Source organism: Alosa pseudoharengus, unplaced genomic scaffold (genome assembly GCF_046254945.1).
Source record: "Alosa pseudoharengus isolate Yale_2024_CS ecotype anadromous, Long Island Sound unplaced genomic scaffold, YU_APseudo_1.1 YU_APseudo_1.1_scf_20, whole genome shotgun sequence".
NCBI classification, from domain to species: domain Eukaryota; kingdom Metazoa; phylum Chordata; class Actinopteri; order Clupeiformes; family Clupeidae; genus Alosa; species Alosa pseudoharengus.
Window position 1 is genome coordinate 6122923 of NW_027468664.1, and position 16702 is coordinate 6139624.

General features: G+C 45.0%; 1 protein-coding gene across 4 annotated transcripts; it reads right to left on the reverse strand.

Annotated features, from left to right (window-relative positions):
- Window positions 1-2840: 2840 nt before the first annotated feature.
- Window positions 2841-16565, reverse strand: fbxo11b (F-box protein 11b). 4 transcript variants are annotated; one of them, XM_076296345.1, is made up of 23 exons: window positions 16160-16204; window positions 14112-14178; window positions 13140-13267; window positions 12970-13051; window positions 12603-12747; window positions 12334-12463; window positions 12045-12128; window positions 11600-11732; window positions 10618-10724; window positions 10352-10463; window positions 10004-10110; window positions 9133-9270; window positions 8542-8759; window positions 8164-8344; window positions 7895-8017; window positions 5446-5531; window positions 5271-5347; window positions 4685-4828; window positions 4381-4491; window positions 4068-4175; window positions 3506-3614; window positions 3302-3400; window positions 2841-2998 (listed from the first exon to the last, which is right to left on the reverse strand). In XM_076296345.1, exons 3-23 carry the CDS (start codon window positions 13245-13247, stop codon window positions 2869-2871), a joined length of 2532 nt encoding a protein of 843 aa, XP_076152460.1. In that variant the 5' UTR covers window positions 13248-13267; window positions 14112-14178; window positions 16160-16204; the 3' UTR covers window positions 2841-2868. The 4 variants fall into 4 exon arrangements, with proteins under 4 accessions (XP_076152460.1, XP_076152459.1, XP_076152458.1 ...); XM_076296344.1 differs by lacking the exon at window positions 14112-14178 and having other exon boundaries at window positions 12603-12735; window positions 16160-16565; XM_076296343.1 differs by lacking the exon at window positions 14112-14178 and having other exon boundaries at window positions 16160-16564.
- Window positions 16566-16702: the final 137 nt, after the last annotated feature.

Consider the following 16702-nt stretch of genomic DNA (forward strand, 5'->3'; position numbering starts at 1 on the left):
AGGCCATGCTGTTGGGCTGTACAGGCCTCCACTTCTGTGTAACCACCTCTCCACTTTTAAGTGTGTGTGTGTGAATTAAAGATACTTAACCGTATGTATGGTTGTTTCAGGTATTGTTTCCCCAGTGCTGTTCAGTTCAGAAAGGCCTATCCAAAATACCCCTTCCATTAGGAAGGGTCTCAGAGTGCTCACCACCATGCCACAGGAAATCCTAGGTCACTTTAGGTCTCACTGACTGATGCCTTTGGGTAGATGCCCTTAGATGAGGTCGTCTCGGATTCTTTGTCACATAATATGGGATTTCAGCATCAGCACAAGCAGCATCAGGCATTTAACTTTGTCACCGAAGAAACACACTCAGAACAAATATTTTGTGTTTTGGATTGTAAATATTGTGCACTTTAGAACACTGATTTAAGTTGTTGATCACAGAAAGACCTCACTGGGCCAAATGACCTGTGAAACTACAAATCATACATTCAGAATGTGTGTAATTGTCCAGTTGTCTGCCATTCCTGCTGGCATGCCCATAGAGATAGCTGTGTCTAAAGGCCACTTGTTGGGCTTGTTTGCCTAGCGGACTCCCATATTTACTCGTTTTTCTGTAAAGCCCCGGTTTTATGAACAATGTCAATACCAGCACAGTGGTGTTATCGCTATAGCAATAAAGAGCTGGCGAAGCGGCAGTAAAAATCTCCAGGAAACACACATAATTGGCTCAGCCTAAGGTTCATATCTCCTGTTTACCGACAGAACATATAGTGCTTATTCGCTACTTCATACAACTCTGCAGAACCAGATGGATTCAGAATCGATCAGAACAACAAATACAGGAGCATTGGCCAAGCTCCACAAAACAGCTGGCAAAGGGTAGCAGGATAAACCATCCAATAGAGGTACGCTGCAAGTAAATAAATCATCCAATTTGAAAAGATGCGTAGTAACTGTTAATAATTACCAGTCCAGTGCATATACATATATATACCAATAAAGCACAACCAACACCGATCTAATAAAGTTTATTTCCTTAAAATGACCAGTTTTTCTAGGAAATTAAACCCCTTTCAATTAATTCTAGCATCTACATAATGGTTATTGAATACTTCACAATATATTAAGTCTAGATGTTATGGTACATGCATACAGTCCAGGCTGCATGAGGAGCCAGTCACAACAGTACACACAGATGAGCAGGGGGGAGGGATACTTCCCTCACTAATCTCAATCTCCAGCATGGCATCTTTGTGGATACCCTCGAAACACATACCATTCAACACAAAACACACGGAAACAGAACGGAAATCTGACAGGTCTTCAGACCTAGTGAAACACAGATGTGTCATGTAAGGATTTGCAGTATGATGTGGACGCACTATTGTGAAAATGTTGATAATTGAACATAAAATAACATAAATGTCAGCTAATGTGACAAGTAGCAACTCTGTCAGCTACAAGGTCCTTTCCTTTTCCACCACATTTTGACAGAGAACATTTCTCATCTCATCTGGCTTTTTCCATCTCTGAGGTAAATCATGTTGGATTCAACATTCCAAAGTTCCAAGTCCTCCAAAGAAAGACACTACATTGAATAACTGCCCATTTTAATTTGACATGACCACAATGTGAGAGGAAGTTGGGAAAAACATACAAGAGTAACATGGGTAGCGTAAATAAAAATCATCCACACACACGCACACACACACTTTCACTGTCCATTTCAAACACACTGCCAGGTCTCCTACATCACAAACCAAACACAGCCTACCGTTTCCAAACACTACAAAGCTGGAGGACATACTTTAGTGTTCAGTTTCCATTTTTTTTTTTCTTTTTGCAGTAATCCTCTTTCACAGAAAGAACTTAACTGCTGGGACAAGAGTATGATGACAGCAAGCCTATGGTGTGCCAACAACGACAACAACAAAAAAAAAAAATATTAATAACAATATGAATAATTATAATATATAATAAAATAAAAGACATTCAAATACAGTAAGATTTTTTTTTTGCTGGAAAATACAAAACTACATGAGAAAGCATTAAATCATATTTGTTGATCAGAATACCATATTAAAAAGGCAGAAGTGCTAATCACGTTGTTTATTTTTTATTATTACATTTTTTTCTTTAAACATACATAAACACCAGCGCCTCTGTTGCCTAAGAAACAGATGCTACGGTGGCCATGTCCCCATGCCTTCGCATCCGGTCCAGGTAGCCCCCTGTTCTACCGGCGGGGGGGGGGGGGGGATGGGGGGGGGCGGGATCTGGCACCTTTAGCCTCTGCCATGGGCTCTGTACAAAACTGCAGCTCTGCCTCCTCCAGTCGATTCTTCACACACTGGAGCGGTCAGGAGGGTGTGGTGGTGGGGTGGGGAGCAGTGACAGTCTCTTCTTATGCCCCAACCCCAATGGACACCTGGAATCACATCCTCCTCCTCCTCCACTATCCCCCCCAGTCCTGAGTCCACGTCCTGCTGTCCAGCCCCCCCCCCCCCGTTAGCGGCTCTTTCCCACCTTTAGTTGCTTCCAAAGGCCACTTTATGGAGCTGAGCTGAAAGGTCAGGCAAGTCTCTGGACGTCCATGCGCGTTGCAGTGAGCACTGGTGTGGTCTCTCTTCCACCAGCGCTGGGACATCGAGGGCACAGCTTCCCCCGTATTCTGGCTCCTTCCTACAGCTCTCGTTAGGGTCCCCCCCCCCCCCCCCCCATCCCCCGCCCGCCCCTCCCGTGTGACAGTCATTACAGAGTCCTTCTGGGTGCAGGGCAGCAGAAGCTCATGTCCAGAGGGCAGCCGGGTGTCGGCCAGGCCGAGGAGGGACCAACAGGGGATGGGGGGGGGGGGGGGGGGGATGGGGGGGGCAGGGCTCAGTTGTGCTGTAACGTGTTTGACTCAATAGGGGGCGCGGAGTCGTACAGAGTGTCTGTGTCGTGCGTGGGCTCTCCCGCCAACGTGCACGGATTGGACAGCGTTCCCGCACCGCAGTCGCAGAAAAACCTAGAAAGTTTTCGGATTACGGACAGAATTAGGCTGGGTCTACAGGGATTAGGCAGGAAGATAAGACAGTACGCACTGCAAACTGACAGTGGAGCTGCTGTGGAGCTGCACACTCCCATATTGTCCTGCTTTTGTCACTTCAACTGATAAACTATGGAAATAGCTGGCAAAATCTAGAACATCTTGCTCCACCTACCAGCTGCACAGAGTAACAGCTACACCCTGCCACTGCAGTACACTACATTGCTTCCATTGGTATGGGGGGGGGGGGGGCAGGCAATGAGGAAACGGATGGAGACTCACCTATCGTGCCGTATAAACTCTACGTCGTGTCCTTGGTGACACTTCTTAATGCAGTTCACACAGATAGCATTTCTGTCCGTCGTATTACAAGTGTGACACCTGAGAGGAAATGAAAAAGGCACAAAGGCATACAATCCTGTTTAACACTGCCGTCTTCCAAACACATGATTGCGTTTCGATCCAGATGACTGCTTGAGTGCTCACCTGTAGAAGTCGTGCATGGGGTAGCTGGTGTAACTGGAGATCTTGTACAGGCACTGGCCTCGGCTCACCGCCTTCTCTATAGCATCCTGATTGTTCATTATTTTATTATCTGCAGGGAGGACAAGATGTGGATGCATGACGTCTTTGGGTGGGAAAATGGGCACTTTTACAAAATCCTGTTTGAACGTGTGCAAGTGGATTTGAACTTTTGTTCCCAACAGTAAAAGTAAAAATGTCTAGAAACGCATGGGTACAGGTGTTCTGACCGATGTAATGTGTGCAATGTGCTTTAAATTGGTAAGTTCTCAAACCTCAGGACAAAAGGTTAGCTTCTGAACAAAAGAGCACTCAGCACTACAAAGTATTTAGAAAGATCTCTTGCGGTCAGCCCTGCTTGCCTGACCACTGGCGTTCCACCTAGTAGACCATTTCACTTGTGTTGAATACCTTAACTTTACTAGAGCAGGCGTAAATGAAAATTAAATCTGAGTTTGAATTTTCACATTTACAAGTGACAACCCCAGGATGAAAACACAAGTCAGGTGAGATGTTCTGCTCATACCTTTCATGGTGACATTGACGCCGGATGCAAGAAACAGACCGCCAAAGCGGTTGTTGAAGATCTGATTACCCTCCAAGGTGGCGGTAGCATGGTTTGTTATTTCGATGCCTTGCAAGGAAGCAAAAGCGAAATTGCACAAATTAGATGGCATGATTTTAAAAGTGAGTGCACACTTAAACTAAACCCTGGTCTAAACCACTTTACAAGTAAACAAGCAAGACGCACGGTCCGTGTGATAAATGCTGCTCAATTGAGCTAATGCTGGTGCTCTCCACCGTCACCCTGGAAACACGCCAGCAGGAAGACCACTGACCTGCAGCAAAGCCATCGAAGATGCGGTTCTTGCGCAGGACAGGGTGGCTGTTGGTGCTGATCAGCACGCCAGCCTGTGCGTTCCGGAAGATGTCATTCTCCTCCAGCAAGCCTGTCAACGCCAGAGGATGGGCTCATTAGAGAAAGCATACATTCAAACAATGCATACGGCCATTCAAACAACACGCATGCACAAAAGCAGAGTCTCTTTCACACACACTCACACATACACTCACAGATACACACACAGAGTACATTTATACACACCAAACACAGCTGCACACAACTCTGCATGCGCATCTTACCCCTTCCACCATTGAAAATGCAGATCCCGCCATCTCGGCCATCATGGATCTTGTTTCTGCGCAGTGTAGGATTGCTATCCGTCTTGATCCAGACCCCAGCCATAGCATTGTCAAAGATCTCATTGTCCTCGATGAATCCCAGGCCTACAGAGGAGCACAATGAGGACTGTTATTTGAGAGGCATTGTCCTCAAATGTCAAATGGAGATCAGCACAAATATTGTTACAGCAACATTGAATAAAAAAAGGAAACGGAACAGCGCACACAGGATGTAAGTTTTAATACTAGCAGGTTAAAAAACACTGTACTGGATGTACTGTAGATGAACAACTTAGGTTCAAATTTCTGCAATACCATGTGGCTTCCAAGCCGGTATCAGGGGAGCTAGCATGACTTTTGGAAACCAGCAACATGGTAGGTCCAAACTGCATGATGTCCATCATGATTCATTCACATTGATATTTGCAGATTGATTAGTAAACGTATTGCACACAGTGACATTAGGTACATGTAACGGTTATCATCTAGCACTCACGTAAAACCAGTGATTATATATGCGCTCTGGGTGTAAAATCTGTTCACTTACCAGAATTGTAGACAAGGATGCCACCGTTCTGCCCACCCCAGATCTTGTTGCGCCTAATTTTAGGGTTACTGCCAGTCCTGCACACAAAGAGGTTCACTCCATTAGCCACCTCTATTTCACACAGAACACAGAGTGGGTTTGGCCACAGGGTTTCAGAGAGGCAGGGGTCATGTACCTGATCTGCACTCCAGAGTACATGTGGTTGTAGATGTCATTATCCTCCAGCACTCCATGGCCATTGTCATAGAAGTACACACCGACCTAAAGAAAAATATCAACTCATTACCAAATGAGAAGAATAAAGGGCTGTTCACACCAACAACGCTGACTATAACGATAACGGCAAAAATGTATCGTTCTTGCTAATATGAATGACGATGTCCACACATAAGCTATAAAGATAACAACATGAAGAACAATATCGGGGATCACTTTCAGAGCGAATTTGATAACGATAAAAAGCTGGCAGCCAATCAGAATCCATAAAATTTTAGTAATCGCATTCATTGATGAGGAGAGACTTTCTTTACCGTTGGTCAGTGTGGATGCTTTTATTGTTATAGTTATAGTTAGCTTTATAGTTATCGTTCCTTCTGTGAACGGCTCTTAATGCATTCCAGCATGCTTTACCTCAAGGCTCATGAAACACGTATGTAGGGATGTAACGATTACCAGTATAATGGTAAACCGCTGTTGACGATAATAATTACTGTTTTCATTTCAAACATCATGATTATCACTGTTGATTACCGCGGTGTGGAAACCGTGTAATCCTTCCCAGCTTCATCCGAGCCTGCTTTTGACATACAGTAGGCCTGGTACAATGGAACAAAACTGGTACCCTATTGAGTCTGTTGTCTAATTGATGGTTTTAACTACGATTCGGATTAGGCTACACCTGATTTTAAAAGGCGGAACTTTTTCACCGCAAAATGTGCACTGTATCATGTAGCCACTCTGCGTCTTTTTTATGTTCGCGTCCACATTAAATCCATTCCACTCACGTTATCAGGAGAATACAGTAGCCTAAAGTTTTATTTTAAACGCTTACTTTGGTCTCACTCATTGCATCCAAATAACAGAAATAGCAAACTCCAAGTTATGGTAGGGTAAGTTAAGCTATAAGCACATAGCCAATTAAACATGAAGAAAAAAGTGAACGGGACACTTCTTGAAACTATTTCAGCTTGTGTAGGCCTATCAGTGCTTTCTGAACATATTGAACACACTTTTAGAAATACCGTGATAATACCGAAAACCGTGATAATTTTGGTCACTATAACCGTGAGGTTAAATCTTCATACCGTTACATCCCTACACGTATGTGAATAAAACAACCAAGAGGACAAAAACAACCAACGCAAAGTTACACCATCATGAGTAAATGACAAAGTGAGAAGCAGATGCTTGCAACGTCGATCCCTTAAAGTCCTACATTTTGAAATCCAATCATTGGGACACAAGGTTGTGTGTGGACAGAGAATGGGAGGTGTGTGGACAGAGCAGTGTTTCCTCTACGTGATTTGGTAGTGGCGGCCCCCCACGGTTTAACTTTCTTCCCCCACGGTATCAGAAATGGGGCAGACGTACAATAGTCGCAGTTGCCTTTCAAAATTCATTGTGCAGACCTGTTGTAGATTCTCCAAATATACAGCTCAATCACAATTGAAAATAATGCCTCATTGTGTGTGAATAGAGGTGAATACATATAATTGTTTGTGTTGCAGCGAAGTGTCAGTTGTCAGTTCCGTGGGACAGGGGGACGGTGGGGGGGGGGGGGGGGGGCAGAGATGGGAGGTGTGTGGGCAGAGATGGGAGGTGTGTGGACAGAGATGGGAGGTGTGTGGACAGAGATGGGAGGTGTGTGGGCAGAGATGGGAGGTGTGTGGACAGAGATGGGAGGTGTGTGGACAGAGATGGGAGGTGTGTGGACAGAGATGGGAGGTGTGTGGACAGAGATAGAGATGGGAGGTGTGTGGACAGAGATGGGAGGGGTGTGGACAGAGATGGGAGGTGTGTGTGGGAGGTGTGTGGACAGAGATGGGAGGTGTGTGGGCAGAGATGGGAGGTGTGTGTGGGAGGTGTGTGGACAGAGATGGGAGGTGTGTGTGGGAGGTGTGTGGATAGAGATAGAGATGGGAGGTGTGTGGACAGAGATGGGAGGTGTGTGGATAGAGATAGAGATGGGAGGTGTGTGGACAGAGATGGGAGGTGTGTGGACAGAGATAGAGATGGGAGGTGTGTGGACAGAGATGGGAGGTGTGTGGACAGAGATAGAGATGGGAGGTGTGTGGGCAGAGATGGGAGGTGTGTGGACAGAGATAGAGATGGGAGGTGTGTGGACAGAGATGGGAGGTGTGTGGACAGAGATAGAGATGGGAGGTGTGTGGACAGAGATGGGAGGTGTGTGGACAGAGATAGAGATGGGAGGTGTGTGGACAGAGATGGGAGGTGTGTGGACAGAGATAGAGGTGGGAGGTGTGTGGGCAGAGATGGGAGGTGTGTGGACAGAGATGGGAGGTGTGTGGACAGAGATAGAGATGGGAGGTGTGTGGACAGAGATGGGAGGTGTGTGGACAGAGATAGAGGTGGGAGGTGTGTGGGCAGAGATGGGAGGGGTTTACCTGTTTGCCGCTGTGTATTCTATTCCTGCGGAGGACTGGCGTGCTCCCCGTGGTCACCCACACTCCGGCAAGCGTGTTACTGTACACCTCGTTCTCCTCAATCACGCCCTGGCCCTTCTCATGCTAAAACCACACATACACACACACACATGCAGGTTTAGCTCCTCTGACCATCTGAACATCACACTTTTCTGTTGTGTACATGTCCATGTTGTGATATGTTTACTACACCTCAGTGTGTAGATGGGTTTAACTATATACACACTCACCACGTATATGCCTCCATGTTGGCCGTCGTGGATTTTGTTGTGCCTGACGATGGGGCAGCTATTGGTTCGGATCTGGATGCCTGCTAGTGCATTGCCATAGATGTCATTCATCTCGATGAGGCCTCTCCCATCACCAAATATGTACACGCCTCCTTGGTTCCCGTTGTAGATGGAATTCCCCCTGCATCGAGAATGACACGACTTCTTTGAGATGCATCAAAAGCAGTTTCAGCATCAAAGCGCCATTGGCCTTGCAAAAGAATATCAATTAATGGCCCCATGGACCTTACAGCCAAAACAGGAAGAAAATCAAGGACAAATTAAAAGGCAGGAAGGATAACTGGTCAGCCGAAGGCATCTAGAAGTGTGTGCCCTGACCTGATGGTGGGGTCGCTGTTGGACGTTATCCAAACGCCAGCAAAGTTGTTGGCATAGATCTTGTTCTCGATGAACTGGCCCCGGCCCTTCTCGTGCACGTAAATGCCGCCCGTCTGGCCGTGGTGGATCTCACAGCGCACCACGGTGGGATTAGCGTAGGCCTTCACTTCAAAGCCAGCAATACGATTCCTGTGGATGTTGCAGCTCTCAAAGTAGCCCTGCAGAGGGAGACAAAGACACACAACTCCAATCTGGGACTGAGCTACTGGTCTTCCTCATCCTGTAACTAGGTAACTCAGTGAGGAGTAGGAAGAGAGGGCAGATAACCCTGTTCTGCCTGCTATGGCCACTCCACTCCATCATCCACATATCACTCACAGGAAAATAAGTAACCTTTCAGTATACAAGTAGCATAAAGCTCAAAGCTTTTTTACACACATGGAGTCGTGCTCTTACAGAAAACAATGAAAAGATTAGGACCATTGCAAGACTTTAGGTTTTAGGTGTTTAACAACAATTAATCCCTCGTAGATGCAACAACAGATAAGACATAATGTTAAATCCACATGGAGGACTCAGAACTCAACTCACCATGCCATGGTCAAATGTGAAGACGCCTACATCCCGACCATGATGAATGTGATTCCGCCTGATGATGGGGTTCCCATGGTTTTTCACCCATATACCAGCAAGGGCATTGTTGGAGATCTCATTGTCTTCATATATGCCCTACAAGAATAGGACACAAAATGGAGAAAGACAAACTCATAACACTGAACGCCACTTACAAGTTATTGCTGGATTACTGACAAATAACAATGTCCAAATGTTTGTTTTGAGAGTAGGCATCCACCAATCAAAAATGTAATAACTAAATAATACATTAAGTTATGGTTAAGGTATTTAATGTCATAAATTTGGTCTCCAAAAATATTTTGACTTTTTTTCCTCACTGCACACAACCTACTTGGAACACCATCACTACGCAGAGGTTTGTCTAAGCACTAAATCGCTACTCTCTGGTGTCTAGGAGCAGATTACACTCAGATTACAAGAGAAGTTGGAAGTGCTGAGATGCCACAGCACTAAGGGAGGCTGGCAGCATTCACTGAGAAGCCTGAGGGGATTGGGTCAGCCCAGTAGGAGAGCTGGCTCAAGAACCATCAACTCCAAAAAGACACCACCAAATGTCACGGCCATTATTTCTGGGGAATGTTACAACAGTCTGATGTTGGAATTAACAGTACCAAGACCGCAACTCAGACACCATCACAGAGTGTCATACCAAAATGTCTGGCAAATGTCAACAGCCTAGACACAAGGATCTTCAATGCAACTTCACTATTCTACTGTTAAGGTAACAGAGGTTCATATGGTACATTCTGGGGTGAAAGGTCAAGAAGGAGTTGTTCCTTTAGGAGGTGTTCATGTGTGTTAGACCTGGACAGCAGTGAGTACTCACCTGTGCATGGTCTGTGATGTACAGGCCTACGTTCTCACAGTCACTGATGTTGCAATGTTTAATGGTGGGGCATGCCCCCTGGCCACTGACACATACCGCTGAGCCAACTTGGGGGTTGAAGAGAGAGAGGAAGAGGAAGAGGAAGAGGAAGAGAGAGAGAGAGAGAGAGAGAGAGAGAGAGAGAGAGAGAGAGAGAGAGAGAGAGAGAGAGAGAGAGAGAGAGAGATTTGACATTTGTCAATGTGCATAATGTTGCCCACCATCGTCACCCACCGTTGGTGTACAATTGTTACAAGAGAGACATACATGAGGGCAGCATGAGGTCATCTAAACATTATGTTAGCCTACCTGTACAGGTGCTGCGAATGATACAGTGGTCAATGTTGGGACTGCAGTTGACCGTGATCTCCAGGCAGTGGTGGGCGTTATGGTGCTGGGCTGACTTATCGTCTGGATTAAACTGTAAATGAGAAGAGGACAGGAATCAAATCGGGCATTCACTTTATATGCTGATGGGGTCATTTCAAACGGATTCCTATACGGGGAAGAACACTGGTATATTTGTAGGAAAGGCATATACAGTTTTTGCTGCATTCAGCTCACACACTACGTACCTTGATGGTCATGTAGCCAACATAAGCATCTTCTGACCCCTCCATGAACACAAAGGTGGAATCCCTGGTGTTCTCGATCACCACTTTATCAGCTACTTTACCTGGAGCTAAAGAGAAACAAACACACATTTAAACATCTAACAGCTTATCCTACCTGCATGTGAGCGTCTGACTGTGGCATAGCATTGAGCTCTCTCTGAATACATTAAACATGCAGTTCTATTGGGTCATATTTCTCGTTCAAAATATCAGAACGAGAGTGATAGAAAGAAAACAGAAACGGGGCATCCGACAAAAGTTCTGCTCAAAGCGTCACGGCACATCGCACTGCACTGTGTGCCGCGCAGCGTCCAGTTCAGGCATTCCAATTGAAAACAAAGCAATCAAGTGGTCACTGGTCACTAACGCTCACTTGCATCTGATGCAGTTCGGACACGCTGCAGTAGCACAGGGTACAGTGTTGTTTGAAATATTTTCTTTTGGTTAAAAAAGGCAGAAATGTCATGAACCTCACGTCACTGGGTATTCAAACTATGCAGGTCAGTGCGTCTTGGCCTCGTATGCAGGCCGGCTGCAGGCAAGCTGGCATTTCCCCAGCATTGTTAAGAAAGGTGTAACCCAGAGGAAGTGTGTGTTATTCTAAGTATTATGACAGTATTAACACACTGGACACCACGGAAATAGAGATTTGTATAGAGACTTGTATAGAGATTTGTATTCACTCATTGTATTAACTGGCACTTTTACATTTACAAACAGATCTACATACAGCAATTGCTCTGCTGTCAATGTCATGCCATTACAATAACAAAACAGTATGTACAGACCAGCAAAGGCAGAGAGATTTATTTCACCAATGACATTTCCCTTTTGACTTTTAAATACCTTTGACTTTTAAAAAGGAATGGCCCTAGACTCGATAAGCGAACAGAGGGAATAATCCAGCACACTGACCGATAAACGTAACAGTCTAAATGCGCACCTGCTCCGATCATGGTTATGGGGGACTCTATGTAGATCCACTCATCTGTGTAGATGCCCGAGTGCACGAAGATGAGGCCGTCAAAGTGCGCCTCCTGGACTCCACCCAGCGCATCCTCAATGGTGTCATAATACTGCAAGCAAAGGGGATCCGGTTAGTCTTAGTCCAGCGCTTTGCTATGACAGACATCACCTCCATATAATTTTATATTCTTTATTCAGGACTCAATTCAGCTTGTTCATTGCATCTCTAAAATGGAATTGTCCATGCAAAATTGAAAATATCTCAGTGTCATCCAATGGGAGTTTGAACAGTTATAAGTTATCTGATCTGGATGGCAAAGTGCATAAATCATGCCATAGCTCTCTTAACCATATCAGACCATTTGTGAATGCAGGCAAGCAAAGCTGTACAATACAGGAATATAAAATATGAGGCTGCTTACCAACATATTTTCTCTCCCTTTGTACCTGGCTGGATTGCTGTAGAAGTGCTCCGCAAAGCCCGGCTTCACATGTGCACCCTTGTACTGAAAGCAAAACAAAACACAAGCAGAATGTTCACCATGAAGCCGGCATCTGCACCATCAGCAGAGCCAGAGAAACAAGCTTCGTATTTACATCAGGATCCCTCCGCAGAGCTTGGAGTCTGCGAGGCTTTTTTCCCCCCATTAGTAATCACAAACATATGAGTGAGGCAGGGGAGAGTCTCTACACTGAGTCAGGAGAGCGTACCAGCTGCTGAAAGCTCTCCTTCCAGGGGTTGGGCTGCTCGTATTCTTCAGGGTTGATTTGGTAAAACTTCCCTGGCTCCGGATGCATCATTGGACGCGTGTACTCAAACACCTCCATGTAAAGCCTCTTCCTACAAGACATGAAGGAGCAGAGCAGACTTTAGCACTGAAGCGGTCTGCCCATCACCCAGTCTCTCATCTCAGCAATGGGACCTCACACCAGTCCAGTTGGTCAAGGTTTCCCTTGAGGACTGAGAGAAGAGGACTCACCAAAGGATGGGGTCATTGGCCAGCTCGCTGAACCGTTTGCACACACATGCCGCCTGGCACAGGTCCTGTTCCAGCAGGTAGGAGAATATCTTCAGGACCACCTCATCTGGCAGCTTCTCCTGGAGGTACTGTTCTGCTGGGGCCGCTAGAAGAGAATAGCAGTGGTCATGCTCGAGGTGACGAATGTATATCCACACCTCAAAAAGCACAGCATGTACATCAGAACTGAGCCTACATATATACACCAACGATGACTGTAGTTGTGTACATTTTCTGGTAGGTGCAGTATCTAGTGAATGTCCAAGTGTGTGAGTGGCTCAACGTGGCCAACATTATTACGGAAACGGACCTGGTGCGACTGACTCACCAGGTAGGTCCTGGGACTTCCCAGACACACGAGCTCGCTTCGCTCTGTGGCCGAACGTTTCTGTCGTGGATGTGGAGGCACCCTAGACAGACACATAAGAGGGTTAAAGGGCCTGTGGTGGGCTTCATGCTGGAGAAAGAGAACAACAGGCCGCAGCGGCATCTTCCTACCTCCATACTGCTCTTCGTGGGACACGCTGATCTCTTGGGCAATAAGGACTTTCTGCGGAGTTGATACGGACTGTTCTGAGCTCCTGGACCGGATTCTTCTGCGACCATATCTGCAGGCGCGTCCTCATCTGCACAGAGAAAGAGACCAAATGCTTTATTAGCCCGTGTATTCATAGCCTTAACGAGAAATGCTGCCTTGGACAGAGACAGTCCAAAATTCTGCATCAAAAAAGGAGTAAATCATTTTGAATGAATACAATTTCAGGTCCGCCTTTTAGCTGAATGGACAAAACAATGTTTATGGACTAATCCCTGGGTCACACCCAAAAATAAATAACTCTCACTTCAAGCAGGTGGGGGTCTTGGATAAACAGGCACAAATGGATTAGCAGCTACAGTGATGGGTACAGTAAAAATAGCTCAAGCCATCGGGCTGAGGGCACACATTCATACACACTGACCGGCTGTCTAAAGACACCCACAGAACATTAATAGTCCCGGTCCTCCCAAAGACGTGTAGCTTGGGCAGATTTCCCTTAAGCCCCATGTTGATCAAATACTAGTTTGACAAGATTAACACGGATCAGATCAGTTACAACTTTCTGATAGTTTGCTCACTGTTTTCCTCACACGTATCCAGCCAAGTCTACAAAGATTTTTTTGTATATATGGTCACCTGAAGGCTCTTTGTTGTATATGCATATGGCAAAGAAAATGTGAAAATGTTTATGAATGTTCAAATGCATGTATTTTGAACGTAACTGCACTGTTACCATTACATAAAGAGGCAAAGAGGCTTAGAAAGCACTATACTTGCTCAGGAGCTGTTGAACTAGTAACCCTACCTCTCTGAGTGGATACTGTTTGAAGACCCTCAGATTATTATGCTCAGCTAGCATCCTCTGTAGCCTTGGCACATGGACTGCTCAACAGAAGCAGGCCCTACAACCTGACGACCACCTCCCTACCTACCTGTGATTACCTGTTGTACTGATCACCTGTAGGCTACTGTCTGTCCTTCTCTACTGCATATTGGCACCTGGAGACAACAGTTAGAGGTGACACGTGAGACATTCCACACTGCCGCTGCATTTTCAACTACATAAAAAAATTCATCACAAAACATCCATCTTGGTTCTGTCTGATGCACCACTTAAAGGTGATGTAATCATGTAATGTTATGGGCATTGAACTCCCTTGGTCAAAATGCCTGAATGTTGAGGAGTTCATGTGTTCTGGCATTGATATTTTGTTCTTTTCATCAATCTAGGTGCCATTTCACATAGTTATGTAAAAATGAGCAAAGAGGATTTGAGTCTGTGTCAGCTTTTAGAAGAGTTTATATATCACTTGGATTTTATTCAGATAGGCTATACAAGGCCCTTCAAATAAGGCATCAGACCCACAAGAGCAGTAGTTCTCCCCAAACCTTTCCCTCAACAAAGATTATGTTTATGCAGGAGAGAAAACAGCACCCCAAACACTCTCAAACAGTTTAACATGAAGTGGTGTGAAATGACAAGGCACTGGTGCCCACACTGCTTCTAACAAAAACAAAGGAGGTCTACAGACAACACTAGTTATTTACAGTGATTCATGGATTATATATATAATGTAAAATCTCACGTGATTATAAATGTGAAGAGGATATTTGTGGCCACTTTGCCTAATTATTAGATTCTCCTTTGTTTGAGGCCAAGAGCCCAATGACAAAAATAATCTAAACTTGTAAACTGAGGAACAGGCACACTGTTAGCTGACCGAAATATGTGTAGATTTGATGTTAGCAACAGAAAAGTGGTTGATCAGAAGGTGCCTCCATGAGCAATGTTGACATTTAATGTTAACGTTAATCATTATTGGATCAATGAGTAATGTTAAAAAGGGTAAGCATTCTTGATGTACCTAGCTATGATACAGATTTGCAATTGCAACCATGACATTTGCAACTGATACATTATTTTATCTGCTGGCGACTGCTGTGCCCAACGATCCCTAACAATTGAGATGTGAAGACAAAGGTTTCTGATTGATCAACGCAAATGCACATCCGCAACAGAGGAAAACCTTGGCTTAACGTTAGCGTAGAATAAATTCATATTAGAACAAGGAAACCATAAAGCAAAGGCAGCTGAGTAAAAACTAGCATTTGCGTAGTGTTTCTGCTGCCTACATACTTAGGCAGTGCAAAACCGTTTCCAACCCCCACTATTCCATGTTGGGTAAGCCGGGCATACCCTGCTTATGGTAGCAAAGTATGTTCCTACCGTGGTTTAGGCAGATGGATACACAACTGCGTAGCCAGATCTGTTAGCAGCTAGTCCTACAGTAGCTGGCCCGTTAGCAATTGTGTGTAGACCAAAAGGCTAGCAAGCTAGCTGTTTTAGATATCTTACAAACTTACAGACTGGCTTTACATGCCTCTAAACTGCAAGGAACTACAATGTTGTGACAGACGTGTTAATAACAACAGCTACAAGAAAATCACATTCTAGACTAACCACTGTCTAATCAAAAGGCTGAGGCAAACAAACGTTGATTAAATAGTAGCTTGCGTTAACACCATCATATCTAATGTTACGTTCAGGCTAGGTAGTTAGCAAGCTAAACTACACCCCAAAAATGGCAGTCCCGTTAGCTAACGTTAGATAGCTATTAGCTTCTACGCAACGCAAACTAGTAGTCTGTGTACACAACAAAAAGGCACAACAGCTCTATAACAACAAATGTATAGCAACCCACGACCATGTTATTAATTGTGTACGTTACACATTTCATCTGAATGTTAGTAAACTGCCTCAGCTGTACATAAACTGACTCCACCGAACATTAGCATAGCTGTGATTGTGGTCAGTCAAGCCAAACAAAGCGCGGCCTGGCAAGAAGGCTACGAAACGAGATCTTTGGGGTTCCCTACCTTCTTTACAGGGGAAAGAAAAAAATTAGAAAATTACCCGATATTATTGTATAACGAAGTAGTAGCATGTATATATGCATCTGTTTGTAATGACACGTCGTACCTCTTTCACCGTTGTTCCGTTCCGGCTGCACCGGGCGCGGCCTCGATACTCGCCTGGGTCTTCTGTTGGTTGCCCTGACGGAGTTCATTTGGTGAGTTGGTAATTTAAAAAATAGAATGTTTTGCTCCAACGTTCGTTCCTGCTTTTTGGACCCCTAGATCCAAATCCGTTGTCTTTTTTTGAGAATCATAAAGACTATTGCGATAGTGATCAGATCTTTTTCGGGGTGTTATTTGTGTTTTTCGGACAGCTCCCCCCTTTGCTCCTCTGGACGGGCTCCGTCTCTCTCTTTAGCAGGAGGAGCCATTAACTCACACGGGGACAGAAAGGAGAAAAAAATCACAAGGGAGCCGTATCCACCAATGGAATAGTATGATCCTGTCTCCCCTTACAGCTCCAAGTTGGAATGCTTTCTTCAAGTACTGAAGGCTGACGTACATTTGAGTAGACTACCCTTTCCTTTAGTGTTGTTGACTCGAAAAAGTTTAAGACTAATGTAACATTCAGCTAATAAAAGCAACACTGCTTAACCGCAGATCATAA

Coding starts and splice junctions, on each gene's coding strand:
- fbxo11b (XM_076296343.1), bottom strand. CDS start 16,247: ATGAACTCCGTCAGGGCAACCAACAGAAGACCCAGGCGAGTATCGAGG. Junction 10,111..10,351: donor CATTCGCAGCACCTGTACAG/GTAGGCTAACAT, acceptor TCAACCCCCAAG/TTGGCTCAGCGGTATGTGTC. Junction 4,176..4,380: donor CTTCGATGGCTTTGCTGCAG/GTCAGTGGTCTT, acceptor CTTCCTTGCAAG/GCATCGAAATAACAAACCAT.